The sequence below is a fragment of the Bos indicus genome, chromosome 7 (assembly GCF_029378745.1).
Source record: "Bos indicus isolate NIAB-ARS_2022 breed Sahiwal x Tharparkar chromosome 7, NIAB-ARS_B.indTharparkar_mat_pri_1.0, whole genome shotgun sequence".
Lineage (NCBI taxonomy): Eukaryota > Metazoa > Chordata > Mammalia > Artiodactyla > Bovidae > Bos > Bos indicus.
In genome coordinates, this window is record NC_091766.1 from 82,762,634 (window position 1) to 82,781,268 (window position 18,635).

Below are 18,635 nucleotides of genomic sequence, written 5' to 3' on the forward strand. Positions count from 1 at the left end.
CCATCACTTCATGGCAAATAGATGGGAAAACAAAACTAAAAAATGCCTGCTCCTTGGAAGAAAAGCTATGACAAAACTAGACAGTATATTAAAAGGCAGAGACATCACTTAGCCAATAAAGGTTTGTACAATCAAAGCTACGGTTTTTCCAGTAGTCATCTACAGATATGAGTTGGATCCTAAGGAAGACAGAGGGCTGAAGAATTGATGCTTTTGAATTGTGGTGTTGGAGAAGACTCTTGAGAGTCCCTTAAACAGCAAGGAGATCAAACCAGCCAGTACTAAAGGAAATGAACCATGAATATTCATTGGAAGGACTGATGCTGAAGCTGAAGCTCTAATACTCTGGCCACCTGATAAGAAGAGCCAACTCACTGGAAAAGACCCAGATGCTGGGAAAGCTTGACAGCAAGAGAAGGGGGTGGGAAAGGATGAGATGATCGGATGGCATTAGTGACCCAATGGACATGAGTTTGAGCAAACTCTGGGAGATGGATAGTGAAGGACAGAGAAGCCTGGTGTGCTGGAGTCCATAGGGTCACAAGAGTCAGACATGACTTATCGGTTAAACAATAACATGTAAATATATCCTCTCCATTATTACCGGTTGGTTTTCTCAAGTGCACTCCATTCTTTTCCTTGCTCAAAGTGTTTATTAGGTACACAAACATTATCAAAATATAAAGACCTTGAACAGACTTCAAGATCTGGCCACAAGCTTTCTAGTCTCATCTTTTCACTGATTAACTTCAACTTCTTGCACTCCCCAGGCAACTGTTCAACTTCATGCTCTTTGTGTCCTTAACTACCTCATCCTTTATCTATCTAAAGGCTAGAGAATGTTTTCCCAGCTCTAGCTAATGACTCCTTCTCTAATCCTCAGTCACTCCTTAATACACAGGTCACAGTGTTATCTCCTTGATGATGCCCTCCAGCAGTTCCCAGTGACAATTAGATGGAAAGTTATGACCAACCTAGATAGCATATTAAAAAGCAGAGACGTTACTTTGCCAACAAAGGTCCGTCTAGTCAAGGCTATGGTTTTTCCAGTGGTCATGTATGGATGTGAGAGTTGGACTGTGAAGAAAGCTGAGCATCGAAGAATTGATGCTTTTGAACTGTGGTGTTGGAAAAGACTCTTGAGAGACCCCTGGACTCAGTCCATTCTAAAGGAGATCAGCCCTGGGTGTTCATTGGAAGGACTGATGCTAAAGCTGAAACTCCAATACTTTGGCCACCTCATGCGAAGAGCTGACTCACTGGAAAAGACTGATGCTGGGAGGGATTGGGGGCAGGAGGAGAAGAGGACGACAGAAGATGAGATGGCTGGATGGCATCACTGACTTGATGGACATGAGTCTGGGTGAACTCCGGGGGTTGGTGATGGACAGGGAGGACTGGTGTGCTGTAATTCATGGGGTGGCAAAGAGTCGGACACGACTGAGCGACTGAACTGAAACAATTTCTCAGCTACAAGAGGAAATAACCTATTTAATAAACTATTTTACACCCTTTCCCTGGTACTCAATTTAATTATAAAATATGGGCAATAAACAGGTCCTACTTTGCAGGGTTTATGAACATTAGATGAGAATATCGGTAAGTCACTTAACACACCAACAGAAGAAGAAACGAAGATAAACTTCCTCAAGTAAAGGATGGTCGCTGGGAATGATTCTGACCCTGTTTGGTTTAGTCTAAAGCTCACGTTCTTTCTACCACACACGCTGTCTATGTCCTAGCAGATGCTAGTAACACACAGCAGATGCTAGTAAACACAAAGTTTACTTATTTAATACTCTCCCCCATTGGACTGTAAAGTTCTTGAATACAATGAGCATGTTTTACACGACTTTGTATATCCAGACACTCATTCATTTAAATACTAACTCTGACACTGTGATGTAGAGATTAAAAGACCTAGTCTCTACTTGTAAGAACTCTGCCTAGAGAAGGGAGAATTATAAGCAATATCTTACTGCTGTTTTCTATGCAAGAGGGACACTGGTGGCATATACATGGACTGGACTACAGACGTCCAAATAAACACCTAAAAGGAGAAGAAGAAAACTTAAGGTACAGGGAAGCCTTCTTTGGAAGAGATGAAACTAGAGATGAATCTTGAAGATTTTTAAGTTAGGGAGAACTAGGGTTTCTGGAGTTTTTAAAAGTATTAATTTGTAAATGATATAATTATTATACTGCTTATGCTCTGATAGTTTTAAATTATTATTGTTGATAAACATTTAATGGCCTTGAAATACATTTTAAAACATGGATTCATTGGGGGCTTCCCTGGTGGCTCAGTGGCACAGAATTTGCCTGCTAATGCAGGAGACTCAGGTTCTTAACCCCTGATCTGACAATATCCCACATGCCGCAGAACAACTATAAAAGTCTGTGCCACAACTACTGAACCTGTGCTTCAGAGCCCAGGAGCCGCAACTCCTGAAGCCTGTGCACCTAGAGCTCGTGCCCTGCCATGAGAGAGGTTACTGCACTGAGAAGCTCGCACATCTTAAGTAGAGGGTAGCCCTCACTTGCAGCAACAAAAGCCCAGCACAGGCAGAAATAAATAAATAAAATTATGGGGGGGTGGGGGGGAGAATGCACTGGAAGGAGGATATTAAAAACTGAATGGTTCTTTCTAAAAAGAAAAATGGATTCATTAAAATACAGTAATTCAGATGTAAGTCATAATCACTGGTTGTTGTTCAGTCTCTAAGCCATGTCTCTGAGCTGCAGCAGGCCAGGCTTCCTCGTCCTTCGCTATCTCCCAGAGTTTGCTCAAATTCATGTCCACTGAATCAGTGGTGCTATTTAACCATCTCATTATCACTAGGCTACCTTGCAAATATACCAAGTTTAGGTACAAACTCAAAAAGAAACCTCACTGTGTAACTCTTCCAACTACAATGTACTTCTTCTGAAATACTGACATCTTAAGCTCACAGGAACAGAGCAAGAATGAAAACATTAATTACCTGGCAGTTATTTCTATTTTCTACCCACATCCGATTGGCATATTATATTTGAGAGCAACAAACCACTAAGACATATTTGATTTTCAGTTATGTTCTTTTCATTAACAATGGCATGAAGACTTTTGACATGCCTGACTTCCTTTGCCTGTAAACATCTACTCAGAAGTTTCGAAATGAGACAATACTTTTAAGTTGATTTTTCAAATGCACCCTGGCACACAGCAATAGCTAATAAATGAGAGTTATTATTGTTTCTCTGAATAAACCAGAGATGGCCAGATGGTTCAAATACTGTTAATCTTAAATGGTATATGTCTTGCTTCTAAATAGAATATAAGACAAAAAGAAGAATCTATCTCTGCTTGTACTATGAGTAATCCAATTTCAGCCTCAAGGAGGATATATGCAAGAATTAAGAGTATCAGTCTAGCTACTCTTTTTGGATTGCCAAATGAACCACATTTTCTAAGGTAAATAACGGCTCACTCAGGACACAAGTCTATCCACTTGTGTCCTTTCACGTGATAGCTCAATTTTGGAACTGGAGAGTATCTTCGGCCAAGGAAGGAATAATCTGCCAATGTCATCCCCTCTATACATTGTAAACTTCTCCAGGGAAAAGACTGTGACTTATGCTCCAGCTATAACCAAAGCTGGCACAAAGTAAACAACAATTAATGAGTTTTCGATTAAAAGTCTAAGGGTTTTGTGCTGTATGGGATTCTGCAGGAACTTCTGGGAACACAAGCTCAGCAACTTTTCACTGTAGAAAAGCTTTTGTCATGGCTGCTTTTGATACTACAATAAAAGGCATGAACCTTTTATGAAGTCTGGCACACAGACCTCATAAATTCATGGCCAAGGCCTGGTGTAGAGGTTGTTAGCATTTACCGTGACAAAGGTGAAATGCCTGCAGATCTTTGCTATTACTATTGATTATTTCATCTGTCCTCTGTCCATGTTGGTTTTATGTATTTTTCTCAGCTTGGAGAAGTAAACATTTCTCTTGTGAACTTCTGTGGCTTATTTCAAGCTTCTCTAACAGGCCCAAACTATTAAAGGAATCTGCAATAAGACAAAATAACACAAGAAATCTTAATAGTGTATGGAAGGGGAGGAAGACCGGAGGCCAAACACCACTCCAAGCACAGTAAGCTTCTAGAAAAGCCACCTCAACAGACAACTCCGATCATTAAAACACAGCTTATAAAGTAGCATCTTTAGAGTTGAAAGAATGGAGCTGGGGAGACCTAAAAGGCCAATTAATTCGACAAGTGAAAATTAAGGTGGGGTGTTTGGGGTTTGTTTGACAACAATGAAACACCTGGCTTAGGTCCGCAATGAGATAACCGCAAAACAACAAGAGCGCAAACCCGGCAGCTCTAAAGCCTGAAAATGACCACAAAGAGTACGTAACGACGGGTTAAGCCAAACCAGCGCATTTCTTTGAAACAAGTCATTAAAGTAGCCTCTGCGTGTGAGGGGGGACTCTGCGGCCCTGAGGTTCTTTCTTGGGCTGTCGGCTCTGGTTGTCCCAGTTTGGACGTGTAGGGGCCACAGGGCTCCCGGGCCCATCTCTCCCTCTGAGCCCCGGGAGAGTCAAGTTAGTGACAGGGTTCCCCGGCCGGGGACTGCCACTCAACCCTCCAACCCTACTACTGGCTCGCAGCCCCTGCACAAACCTCAGTCGCGACCCCAAAGCCCCGGTTCTTACCATAGTGAGGCCGGCGAAGCCCCAGCCACATCACCCTTCCGGGCCCAGGGCGGAAGAGGCGTGCACGGCCGGCTTGCCTTTCTCTCCCCTTCCCGCGGTCTGGTTGGGCCTGTCAGGGTACCTCCTTCTGAGGCGCGGGTCTCGGGCTCTACGATAGGCTCCTCTCTACCGGAAAGGACGGGACCTACATGACGTCATTCAGCCCCCGCGGAAGTAGGTGACACTCTCATTGGGTGCTGGATGTCCGCCTGTGGGAGCGGGCCTTTTGGAGAAGGCCGGAAGTGGAATTACTGAGAGGTAGGGTCCGGAAGTGGCGACTGACTCTTTTAATAGTAGTCGGTGGTCCAGTTATTGTTGTTATTATTATTTTTTTCTTTACTTCTCTAGAACTCCTCAGCGCTCACTTTTTTTCCGGCGTAGACTCCCCTCGATGTGTAAGCTTCTGGCCCTTCTGTTTGTAAACTCTCGGGAACACCTGAGTTTTCTGGCGTTACCATCAGGTCGTGCGTCTCCTGGGCTCCCTTTTCAGTTTCTCCCTTTGCACCTGCGGGATTCTTTGTGTAAAGCGCCTTTGAAATGCCCTGTAAAGCTGTGGGATTAGGAGGACACTTGAATTCAGAGGGTTGTGTTGAGAAGGTGTTTGATCATTTTTCTAATATTGGCATTCTCTTCTAATTCCCAGCGTTTTGTAGATTGTCAGTGGGTTCTATCTGAGGCTGAAAGGTGCCGATTGGAGTCAGGAAAGAACTTTCTGTGGGAACAAATGGAAAGGAGCTGCCCTTCCTGAATTAAGTAATTGATTAGGTGCTTTAGAGAAATGGTCCACCTGCAAGACATATACCAACTTTTTCTTTTAATCAGTATTATTATTTAACTTTCTCTAATTTTAACAATCCCATTAGATAAGGTTCTATTCCCTCTCCCCAGATTCTTTTTAAAATATTATCAGTTTTTTTTAATACTTTGACTCAAAGTGGATTGAGAGAAACAGGAAAAGGAAGCTCATATAATGCATTGATTTATGTGCTTTTCTTGGCCAAACTATGTGACCCTTCTATATTTAGGGCAACACAGTGATTAGAATATTTGGGTTTCTACTATCTGTGATTGTATTGTTGGCTACTGCCCACCAAGTTTTTTTCTTTTCTTTTTTTTTTTTTTTAACCATTACTAACTTTTTGTTCGAATCTACTGAATTGTCAAGAATTGGTTAAGTACACAAATTTAGCAAGTACTTAACTGAGCTTTTATTCATACCATCATGAGACTGCTGCAGAGGGATAAAGATGGCCTGTTCTTTCCAGAAATTTAATGGGCATGGGGAAGAGGGGAATAAGAAATGTATAAAAATATACTGTACCCTTGTCCTATCAAAAAACAAGCTGTAATGCTTTGTCTTGTGATTGCTTTACAATTTATTTTTTAAGTCTTACCATTCAAATTAAATAATCTTGGCTTGGTTATGGAAATTATGTTGTGCAACTCATCAAGCTTGGTTTCCACAGTAGTAAATGTGTCTGCAGACATCTTGATGTCATGTAGATTGTCTTCATTTACATGGACAATTTGAGGGTTATATGTAATAGCTGAAGTGCATCAGGAAATTGAAGTTTTTAAAAATCACAGTTGATTTACTGTATTTATGCATTTTAATTAATTTTAGACTATAGGCTCTTACGTACTTCAGCTTCAAAATAGGGAAGAACAATGCCAGTTATTTTAAAGTTACCCACAGAGGAAGCCAAAATAGCAACAGATAAGACTGAACATACATTTATATATAAAGTTTTTCATGTAACACAACAAAGTTAATCTGACACGATCTCTTGGCAAGATCCCTAAGGAGGTGGTAGTTGAGATACATGGTCATTAAGCACATAAACTCCCTGCTCTTGGCTTCACTGCCAGTGAACTAATTTAAGCACTGTCTTACATTGCTATTTCAAAAGTCTCTTTTCTAGCAACTCTGGTATGGAATCTTATTTCAGACTATCTTGGATCATTTTCTTACACACTAAAAGTGAAATCTGATTCTTATAATTTCCTTCTTCAAAAATTATTGTCTCTCCTGCATCTAGAAGAGCATTTTCAACTTTGATTTCTTAGGTTCAGTAAGGAATACTATTATCCTTTATATACTTTACATACTATTATATGTAAAAATAGTACATATTTATGTTTTTCTGTGCAAAGAATGCATGGACTTCCCTAGTATTGTCGGGTATTTGACCTGCACTAAGCACTCAATGGAGAAGGCAATGGCGCCCCACTCCAGTACTCTTGCCTGGAAAATCCCATGGACAGAGGATCCTGGTAGGTTGGAGTCCATGGGGTTGCGAAGAGTGTGACAGGACTGAGTGACTTCACTTTTACTTTTCACTTTCATGTGTTGTAGAAGGAAATGGCAACCCACTCCAGTGTTCTTGCCTGGAAAATCCCAGGGTTGGAGGAGCCTGGTAGGCTGCCATCTATGGGGTCGCACAGAGTTAGACAATGACTGAAGCGACTTAGCAGCAGCAGCAGCAAGCACTCAGTGGGCTTCCCTGGTAGCTCATCTGATAAAGAATCTGCCTGCAATGTAGGAGACCCTGGTTTAATTCCTGGGTCAGGAAGATCCCCTGGAGAAGGGATAGGCCACCCTCTTCAATATTCTTAGGCTTCCTTGGTGGCTGAGCTGGTAAAGAATCTGCTTGCAATGTGGGAGACCTGGGTTTGATCCGTGGGTTGGGAAGATCCCGTGGAGAAGGGAATAGCTCCCCACTACTCCAGTATTCTGGCCTGGAGAATTCCGTGGACCATTTAGTCCATGGGGTGGCAAAGAGCTGGACAGGACTGAGCAACTTTCACTTTCAAGCACTCTATAAGGCTTGCATGTTTTGTATCTGGCTTTCTTTGTTCACTAAAATAAAAACCATTTAAAGGGAGGGATAATGAAGGAGGGCCAGTTGACCTGAATGTTAAGCACTCAATGAATGGTTTTTTAAATTAAAAGTTTAAAAAATTGAATTGGTACTACTTTTAGTACCAGATTGCTTTCTCCCGTCCTTTTTTACTTGTCTCTAGTATTGATGGTGTTGATCATTTCCTTTTATCTGACTTTTTTCTCATTCAATATAGTAAAAAAAATAATAATTTTACTTAATTTGTTGTTTTCTTTGATCCTCAACTAGTCTCCATAGTCAGAGGTTGAAGTCCTTTGTTATTTAGTGTTCATTTTCTCCTTTTTTAAAAATTCTCTTTCCCCATGGCTCTTAGATTAAGACCCACAAAACTTTTGATTGACCTGCATGTTATTTTTTTCACCTTAAGAAGTGCTTCTCTTAATCTGTCTCTGATTCCAATGCCATTTATTTGTTCTTCTGAGCAAGAATCCCTTCAAGAGTTCTCTGTGCTCCAAGTTCCAACTTCTCTTTTACTCTTCTTTCTTGAGATCCCTTCAGCACAGTGCCTATGATTCCCCCAAATGCTCTTGTTAGTGTCAGTAAGTCTGAAACTGAATTTTCATTTCTATTTATCATGCTATTTCTTGCCTCCAAGCGTTTGCTCATGTAGCTGCTTCTTCCTAGAATGTGTTTTCTTATCTTTTTTCCTTTCACTCCTAAACCTTTTCCAACTTCTAAATTGTATATCAGATATAACTCAAGGAAGCTTCTTCTGAAATTTCAGACTGGTTAATGTGCTACATTTCAGAGGAGCTCCTATCTTGCCTCTGTATTTTACAAGCTTGCATAATAATCCTCTGTGGGTGTTTCTGTCTCATCAGATAGCTGGGAATATGTTTTACTCATCTTTGAGATGTTTAAAGCCTGGTACAAAGGATGTAGTCAGTGAATATTTTAATGCATTAATGGCATGACCAAAATTACTCAGCTAGGAGTTTTGATTTCAATCTGAGTTTTATGAAGTATAAGTCAGTGCTTAATTTGCAATACCTCGTTTTCAAGGAAAAAGGTAACTGTCTTTAAGACAATTCTTATATTAGTAGGAGGTTTTTAGTTAATGCATTTTATCGCTCTGGGCAATATGCTCCTTGTCCTTTGTGAAGCTGCCAGTACTGGTGAGAAAGTTAGTTGTGACTTTTTCTAAAACACGGGCTGAAATTAGTGAACAGAGGGTTGTTATAGTCAGCAAATTTTTAATATTGATGAAATTGGGCTCTTTATAGAAGAAAAACACTATTGAGACTTCTGTTGCCCAAAAGGAAAAACCATGTTAGAATTCCAAATGGTTGATGAGGCATTCATGCTTTTGCTAGATACCAGTATTGCCAATAGCTTTAAATTAAACTTTTGCCTTTGTGCCACTGGGAAATCCCAGGGTATTTACAACAGTTTACAAAGATTTTCTCCCAGTGGTATGGGAGTTTGTTCTTAAGATTAATAATGGTTGGTTTGTTAACATGATTTCTGATACTTGGCACAAAAATTAGGTGCACTAATTTTGCATATAAAACACTGTTTAATTCTAGATAATGAGCCAGACTTTCCAACTACCTTTTATGGCAGGCATTCCGGATTTTAACTGCTCTCTGAATATTGTCATCATTTTTACAGTCTGTAAACCAGTCTTTTATAAATTTGTCGAGCTTTTAGGACTAACGAAAAGGGAAATAATTTAATTCTATAAATTCTGAAAACACTTCAGTGCTTTCACCCTTAGCAATGGGATTGAAAATAATGATTAGGCTTAGAATTAAGAGTTAAAACAAGTGTTACTTGGAGTACACTTCTGAATTTGTGCCTTGTTTCTCTGAGCTTTGCTAACCCTGCAACAGTGACCAAAATGTTGAAATAAGCAAGGACTTTAATCTGGTCTTTGTGTGAGAGGATGCTATTAGCTTACTTGTAATTTTGTAAGAACAGTTAATGAGAATTTTATTGAATAAAGAAAAGTCTTTCTCAATTGGCAGAAACAAGTGGCTGCCAAGACATAAGATGCGGCCATTGTGAAGAGACTCATCAAAGTGTCCTGATAGTATAAATATTGATGTGCTGAGACATGTCAATATTTACCATAGAATCTGGAAGTTGCCAAGTTCCTGTTTAAGAAATATGACCCTAGCGTTGGACACAGTATATCAATAAATAAGGATCATGTCCAAATGAACAGCTGCTCAGAGAAGATCTCGGAGAAAATAGGATAACATCTGTCTAAACTTTAGGGCACTTCAAAAGTTTAATTTAAAAAATTTATTGATTCTTTTTTTGGTAATTTGTAGGTGGATGCTTGTATAATATAGTGTATTAATATAGTTCCATATATGTTTTTGACTTAAGTATTTTTTTCTAAATTACAGCATGCTTGGTTGAAATTTATAATTTTGTAAATTAGTTGTGCTATGATACTCATCTCTAAATTGAATTTAAAAAATCTTGCCTTAATGTACTTAGGAACTGACTTCTTCATTTAGAGCATTTTTCTTAAAGAAGTTGGCTCAAATCACAACATTACTTTTGGGAACCAAAAGTTTGTGCTCTGAGAATTTAGCAGTAGAGAAAATATAAGTTTCTGAAGTTTAACTGTAATGAGGAAATTTATCCTGATTATTATATGGCAACTATGTCTCAGAAGAAAATGTATAGGGTAATGAGCGACTAAAGTAAATATGTTTGGTTGAGTATCATAGATCACCACTGTTAATTCCCATGTGAGATTCACTGTAACTTAACAAGAGTATTTAATGAAAAATAGTTGCTTGAAACCTTTATTTCAAGTCGCTGGAACCACACAAACAACCTTGCATCTGTTTTACAGATTTCTAGAAGGTTAAACTTAGCATTCTTAGAATAATAATAGTCCAAACAGTCCTAGAAAAGCATGAACCATGGCTATTGGGACTGGTCCTCTCATCATTTCTCATTTCTGATAGTGAAGATTGATAGCTTTTATACAGTAATCTAATTATGTTACCATATTGTAATGTTTATATTACATTACAACATAACGTCACGGAGGTTTGTGACACTGTACAGGAAACAGGGAGCAAGACCATCCCCAAGAAAAAGCAATGCAAAAAGGCAAAATGGCTGTCTGAGGAGGCCTTACAAATAGCTGTAAAAAGAGAAGCAAAAAGCAAAGGAGAAAAAGAAAGATATACCCATTTGAATGCAGAGTTCCAAAGAATAGCAAGGAGAGATAAGAAAGCCTTTCTCAATGATCAGTGTGAAGAAATAGAGGAAAACAATAGAATGAGAAAGACTAGAGATCTCTTCAAGAAAATTAGAAATACCAAGGGAACATTTCATGCAAAGATAGGCTCAATAAAGGACAGAAATGGTATGGACCTAACAGAAGCAGAAGATTTTAAGAAGAGGTGGCAAGAATTCACAGAACTGTACAAAAAAGATCTTCACGACCCAGATAATCACAATGGTGTGATCACTCACCTAGAGCCAGACATCCTGGAATGTGGAGTCAAGTGGGCCTTAGGAAGCATCACTACGAACAAAGCTAGTGGAGGTGATGGAATTCTAGTTGAGTTATTTCAAATCCTAAAAGATGCTATGAAAATGCTGCAGTCAATATGCCAGCAAATTTGGAAAACTGAGCGGTGGCCACAGGACTGGAAAAGGTCAGTTTTCATTGCAATCCCAAAGAAAGGCAATGCCAAAGAATGCTCAGACTACCGCACTATTGCACTCATCTCACACGCTAGTAAAGTAACGCTCAAAATTCTCCAAGCCAGGCTTCAGCAATATGTGAACCACGAACTTCCAAATGTTCAAGCTGGTTTTAGAAAAGGCAGAGGAACCAGAGATCAAATTGCCAACATCTGCTGGATCATGGAAAAAGCAAGAGAGTTGCAGAAAAACATCTATTTCTGCTTTATTGACTATGCCAAAGCCTTTGACTGTGTAGATCACAATAAACTGGAAAATCCTGAAAGAGATGGGAATACCAGACCACCTGACCTGCCTCTTGAGAAACCTGTATGCAGGTTAGGAAGCAACAGTATAGAACTGGACATGGAACAACAGACTGGTTCCAAAAAGGAAAAGGAGTACATCAAGGCTATATATTGTCACCCTGATTATTTAACTTATGTGCAGAGTACATCAGGAGAAATGCTGGGCTGGATGAAGCACAAGCTGGAAACAAGATTGCTGGGAGAAATATCAATAACCTCAGATATGCAGGTGACACCACCCTTCTGGCAGAAAGTGAAGAGGAACTAAAGAGCCCCTTGATGAAAGTGAAAGAGAGTGAAAAAGTTGGCTTAAAGCTCAGCATTCAGAAAACGAAGATCATGGCATCCGGTCCCATCACTTCATGGCAAATAGATGGAGAAACAGTGGAAACCGTGGCTGACTTTATTTTGGGGGGCTCTAAAATAACTGCAGATGGTGACTGCAGCCATCAAATTAAAAGACGCTTACTCTTTGAAAGAAAAGTTATGACCAACCTAGACAGCATATTAAAAAGCAGGGATATTACTTTACCAACAGAGGTCCATTTAGTCAAGGCTATGGTTTTTCCAGTAGTCGTGTATGGATGTGAGAATTGGACTATAATGAAAGCTGAGTGCCAAAGAATTGACGCTTTTGAATTGTGGTGTTGGAGAAGACTCTTGAGAGTCCCTTGGCCTGCAAGGAGATCCAACCAGTCCATCCTAAGGGAGATCAGTCCTGGGTGTTCATTGGAAGGACTGATGTTGAAGCTGAAACTCCAGTACTTTGGCCACCTGATGCAAAGACCTGACTTATTTGAAAATACCTTGATGTTGGGAAAGATTGAAGGCAGGAGGAGAAGGGAACAACAGAGGTTGAGATGGTTGGGTAGAATCTCCGACTCAATGGACATGAGTTTGGGTAAACTCGGGAGTTGGTGATGGACAGGGAGCCCTGGCGTGCTGAGGTCCATGGGGTTGCAAAGAGTCAGAGATGACCGAGTGACTGAACTGAACTGAATGTTATATTGTGAACAGGGAATGCTGAGTATAATTGAAATCATATATTCTTGCAAAAGCTACATTTGTGTCTGTAAACAACTTGATAAACATGGAAAAACAGATTTGCTTAGAGGATCATAAAAAAACTTTTAATGTGTTCAGTATATTAAAGATAGAAGTGAAAAACACATTTTAAAATTTAAATTGACTGAATATCTCTTTCAGAGAGGCATTGCCATTATTTTGAGGTAAGATCTTGAGTTTTTAGGAGAAAACATTAGAATTGTTAGTGATTTTTAAAACTTGGGAAACATTTTTTGCCCTGTAACCAAGACTTGTACTTTTGGTTTGAGTAGACACATTATGATTGTTTTTTTAGAATCTTAGTGCCTTATACAAAATATTTGCTAATTGTCTTTTTGAACCACCTGTTACTGGTTATTTATTATGTGGTGACAACGAAGTCCCAGTGTTTTTGAAATGACATGTGTTTTGGATTTGATAAGAATGGAAGCATATTAAGTTGAAAATGTAAAACTTCTTGTTTGATGTTGAATATTATGAGTTCAATAGAGTGTTTCCTGAAGTGTGGTACACACACCATTGATGGAATATATACGTTTGCTTACTTACAACTTACTTTGCACATACTTTAAGATAATTGAGATCCACATAACCAATGAGTAACAGTGAGGATTCATCTTGAAATGTCTGATTCCAAAGCCTGACACAAGATAGCTTAAGCAAAAAGGAATTTCTTGGCCTCATACCTAAAACATTCACAATTAGATCTAGATTCTGTAGCTGCCGTAATCAGATCTGAGCTGCTGGCCACCCCTCAGTTCTACTTTCTGCTTTCTTCATTTTGTTCTAAACATTTCCAGTTGTACAGCCTCATAACATCAAATCTGGTACAGAAGAAACTCTATGCTTTAGATGCAAATAAAAGTCTTGACATTGAGCCTTACAGGTTTTAGTTGTCCTAACTTGAATCATGTACTCATCTTTGAATCACTTCCTGGAGATTCAAATGTAATGTTGGTTTAGTCCAGATATGTATTCTACTGCAGTTTGGGATTAAAGTCAACTTGCTCATACCCTGTGGATGAGAACAGTGGAGGTGGGGGTGTGTGGCACTCAAGGATTTGTTGGTATGAGTAGGGAGTCTGTATTGAGTAATGCAAACCACCAAATTCTCTCTAAATGTTGGATAAATGAACACTTTTAACCTGAATTGGGTAGGGCATGGACCAGACACTGATGGCATTTTCTGATAAATGTTTAGCTATACCTAACAATACAGAACTCTTCAGTTGGAAACGAAGAAGGAAAAGTATCAGTGTAAACTAACATCATTCAAATTGGTATAGAGTAAATTAATTCAGCCATTTGAGTTAGAATTGCTTATTGATTATGTATAATAGGTATTTGACTCATATTGGTTAGATAAAAAAATTCTGATGTCAAAAGTCTAATGATGTGTCATAGGATGAAAAATTTTGGAAAGTTGCAGTACGATTATTACTTCTGATTTCTTTATTGTGGATATTCTGTGCAGTCTTTGAATATACATTGGCTCATATATTGAATATTTTTTCAGTTAATTTTTTCACATTTTGGCCTTAAGACCAAGTTATTAGTGTATAGCTAATAAATTTTGAAATAATTTTAGCTATTTTGATTACCAGCTTTTCAATCTATAATTCAAAAAAATTTTATCCTTAATATTAATATATTTGTTTCATTGTTGTAAAATTCACCAATGCATCGGTGTCCCTGGTGTAATGTTTATCAGATAGAAGTATTTTCTGTGACCATTAGTGAATTTAATACTTATTTAGTTAGGCTCCTAAATTTTGAAGTATTGATTATATATTTAAGAATGTATTTCTAATAGATGACTTTTTCCTTTTACAAAAGTATCCTGTAACAGATAATTATCCTGATGGTCAAAGAAGACTTATTGAAACCATTTTTCTTTGTACACATTTTATTATGGGAAATGTCAAACATATGTAAAAGAAGAGAATAATGATTTCCCATTATCTAGCACAAGAATTTTTTTGCATTCCAGTCCCCTATAATGAAAAGGACATCTTTTTTGGGTGTTAGTTCTAAAAGTTCTTGTAGGTCTTCATAGAATTGTTCAAGTTCAGCTTCTTCAGCGTTACTGGACGAGGCATAGACTTGGGTTACAGTGATATTGAATGGTTTGCCTTGGAAATGCACAGAGATCATTCTGTCGTTTTTGAGATTGCATCCAAGTACTGCATTTTGGACTCTTTTGTTGACTATGATGGCTATTCCAAGAGATTCCTGCCCACAGTAGTAGATAAAATGGCCATCTGAGTTAAATTCACCCATTCCAGTCCGTTTTAGTTCTCTGATTCCTAGAATGTCGACGTACACTCTTGCCATCTCCTGTTTAACCACTTCCAGTTTGCCTTGATTCATGGACCTTACATTCCAGGTTCCTATGCAGTATTGCTCTTAATGGCATCGGACCTTGCTTCCATCACCAGTCATATTGCAAGTGCGTGTTGTTTTTGCTTTGGCACCATCCCTTCATTCTTTCTGAAGTTATTTCTGCATTGATCTCCAGTATCATATTGGGAGTTATTTCTCCATATTGAAGTTATTCTCCACTAATCTCCAGTATTATATCATATAAGACCTATTAGAACTAACAGCCAATAAAGATGTCCTTTTCCTTATAGGGGACTGGAATGCAAAGGTAGGAAGTCAGGAAAAACCTGGAGTAACAGGCAAATTTGGCCTTGGAGTACAGAATGAAGCAGGACAAAGGCTAATAGAGTTTTGCACAGAGAACACATTGGTCGTAGCAAACACCCTCTTCCAACAACACAAGAGAAGACTTTATACATGTATATCACCAGATGGTCAACACTGAAATCAGATTGATTATATTCTTTGCAGCCAAAGACAGACAAGCTCTATACAGTCAGCAAAAACAAGACCGGGAACCAACTGTGGCTCAGATGATGAACTTCTTATTGCCAAATTCAGACTTAAATTGAAGAAAGTGGGGAAACCCACTAAACCATTCGGGTATGACCTAAATCAAATCCCTTATGATTATACAGTAGAAGTGAGAAATAGATTTAAGGGACTAGATCTGATAGACAGAGTGCCTGATTAACTATGGACAGAGGTTCATGACATTGTACAGGAGACAGGGAGCAAGACCATCCCCAGGAAAAAGTGCAAAAAAGCAAAATGGCTGTCTAAGGAGGCCTTACAAATAGCTGTGAAAAGAAGAGAAGTCAAAAGCAAAGGATTAAAGGAAAGATATACCCATTTGAATGCAGTCTTACAAAGAATAGCAAGGATCAGTGCAAAATAAAAGAGGAAAACAATAGAATGGGAAAGACTAGAGATCTCTTCAAGAAAATTAGAGATACCAATGGAACATTTCATGCAAAGACGGGCTCGATAAAGGACAGAAATGGTATGGACCTGACAGAAGCAGAAGATATTAAGAAGTGGTACCAAGAATACACAGAAGAAGTGTACAGAAAAGGTCTTCATGACCCTTTTAGTTACGATGGTCTGGTCACTCACCTAGAGCCACACATCCTGGAACGTGAAGTCAAGTGGGCCTTAGGAAGCATCACTACAAACAATGCTAGTGGAGGTGATGGAATTCCAGTTGAGCTATTCCAAATCCTAAAAGGTGATGCTGTGAAAGTGCTGCAGTCAATATGCCAGCAAATTTGGAAAACTCAGCAGTGACCACAGGATTGGAAAAGGTCAGTTTTCATTCCAATCCCAAAGAAAGGCAATGCCAAAGAATGCTCAAACTACCACACAATTGCACTCATCTCACAAGCTAGTAAAATCACGCTCAAAATTCTCCAAGCCAGGCTTCAGCAATATGTGAACCGTGAACTTCCTGATGTTCAAGCTGGTTTTAGAAAAGGCAGAGGAACCAGAGATCAAATCGCCAACATGTGCTGGATCATGGAAAAAGCAAGAGAGTTCCAGAAAAATATCTATTTCTGCTTCATTGATTACACTAAAGCCTTTGACTGTGTAGACCACAACAAACTGTGGAGCATTCTTCAAGAGATGGGAATACCAGACCACCTGACCTGCCTCCTGAGAAACCTGTATGCAGGTCAGGAAGCAACAGTTAGAACTGAACATGGAACAACAGACTGGTTCCAGATAGGAAATGGAGTACGTCAAGGCTGTATATTGTCACCCTGCTTATTTAACTTATATGCAGAGTACATCGTGAAAAACACTGGGCTGAAGAAGCACAAGCTGGAGTCAAGATTGCTGGGAGAAATACCAATAACTTCAGATATGCAGATGACACCACCCTTATGGCAGAAAGTGAAGAAGAACTAAAGAGCCTCTTGATGAAAGTGAAAGAAGAGAGTGAAAAAGTTGGTTAAAGTTCAATATTCGGAAAACGAAGATCATGGCCTCTGATCCCATCACTTAATGGCAGGTAGGTGGGGAAAGAGTGGAAACTGTGAGAGACTTTATTTTTTGGGGCTCCAAAATCACTGCAGATGGTGATTGCAGCCATGAAATAAAAAGATGCTTACTCTTTGGATGGAAGTTATGACCAACCTAGACATCATATTAAAAAGCAGAGACATTACTTCTCCAACAAAGGTCTGTCTAGTCAAGGCTGTGGTTTTTCCAGTAGTCATGTATGTATGTGAGAGTTGGACTATAAAGAAAGCTTAGCAGCGAAGAATTGATGCTTTTGAACTGTGGTGTTGGAGAAGACTCTTGATGGTCCCTTGAATTGCAAGGAGAACCAACCAGTTCATCCTAAGGGAGATCAGTCCTGGGTGTTCATTGGAAGGACTGATGTTGAAGCTGAAACTCCAATACTTTGGCCACCTGATGCAAAGGGCTGACTCATTTGTAAAGACTCTGATGCTGGGAAAGATTGAGGGCAGGAGGACAAGGGGCCGACAGAGGATGAGATAGTTGGACGACATCACTGACTTAATGAACATGAGTTTGGGTGGACTCCGGGAGTTGGTGTTTGACACGGAGACCAGGCGTGCTGCAGTTCATGGGGTCGCAAAAAGTCAGACAGGACTGAGCAACTGAACTGAACTGATAACAATTATCAGCTCAAAGCCCATCTTGTTTCATTTATATCTTACTCAAATTTTACTCTTCTAAATTATTTTTAAACAAATCCGACACATCATATCATTTCGTCTGTAAATATTCTAACATGTATCTTTAAAAAGTAAAGAAACTGGAGAAACATAACCACAATTCTATTAATATACCATAGAAAATTAACAATGTTTCCCTGTTGTTATCAAGTGCCTAATCTGTCCTTAAATTTCTCAGATTACTGCTTCATAAATTTTGATTGTTGGTTGAGTCATGATTTAAATAAGGTCTTTAAATTGCACTTACTTATGGCTTTTAAGTCTTTCTTAGATAGTCCAACACTACCCTGCTTTTGCATTGAAGTTTGTTGAAAGAATCTGGGTCGGTTGCCCCATGAAGTGTCCCACAATGTAGATTTTGCTGATTGCATTGCTTGAGTGACATTTTACATGTTTGTGCACCCTTTGTGTTTTGTGTTAATTGAAGGTTTGGTTTTATTTATGATGTAGTGTTTTTTTGTTTTTTGTTTTTATTTTAGCATGGGTATATCATTGGTAGTGCTGTGTAGAGAGTAAAAGCTTTTACCATGGAAACCAATGGGGTATGAATTATTTTTGCTTTGGTTAAGCCAGTGGGTTATGAGTTCTTTTTGTTTATATCTCAATATACAGTAAGTTTGGCTTTGGGACAAAACTTGTATTAGGAAATAAAAGAAGTCAGAATGTGGGGAATACACACACACACAGACATGTTTACTGGCCATACATTTGTCATTACTTAGTAACTCATCATTTCTTTAATTTTAAAACAACTTATGCTAGGAGTTCTTGTTTTGAGCCATACATGTTTTCTCAAAGAATGTTTTCCTTTAGAATTTCATGAGTTCTCATTAGTAGAAGGATTGGCTATCTGTGAAAATTGTTTGTTGTTCAGATCA

The 18,635-nt window shown here is 38.9% G+C and overlaps 2 protein-coding genes across 7 annotated transcripts in view; one reads left to right on the forward strand and one right to left on the reverse strand.

Moving 5' to 3' along the window:
• Positions 1 to 4,824, reverse strand: part of TMEM167A (transmembrane protein 167A) — a 47,956-nt gene extending 43,132 nt beyond the window's left edge. The window contains exon 1 of the mRNA XM_070794007.1: positions 4,699 to 4,824. Coding sequence (XP_070650108.1) covers positions 4,699 to 4,701 — 3 coding nt within the window. The 5' untranslated portion in view covers positions 4,702 to 4,824. The remainder of the gene's footprint in view (positions 1 to 4,698) is intronic.
• A 29-nt stretch (positions 4,825 to 4,853) lies between these two features.
• XRCC4 (X-ray repair cross complementing 4) overlaps positions 4,854 to 18,635 on the forward strand; it is a 379,323-nt gene continuing 365,541 nt past the window's right edge. For 3 of the 6 annotated variants that reach the window (XM_070794004.1, XM_070794006.1, XM_070794005.1), the window contains exon 1: positions 4,855 to 4,995. The gene's annotated coding sequence lies outside the window, so the exon portion shown is untranslated. The other 3 variants (XM_070794001.1, XM_070794003.1, XM_070794002.1) reach the window with 3 other exon arrangements.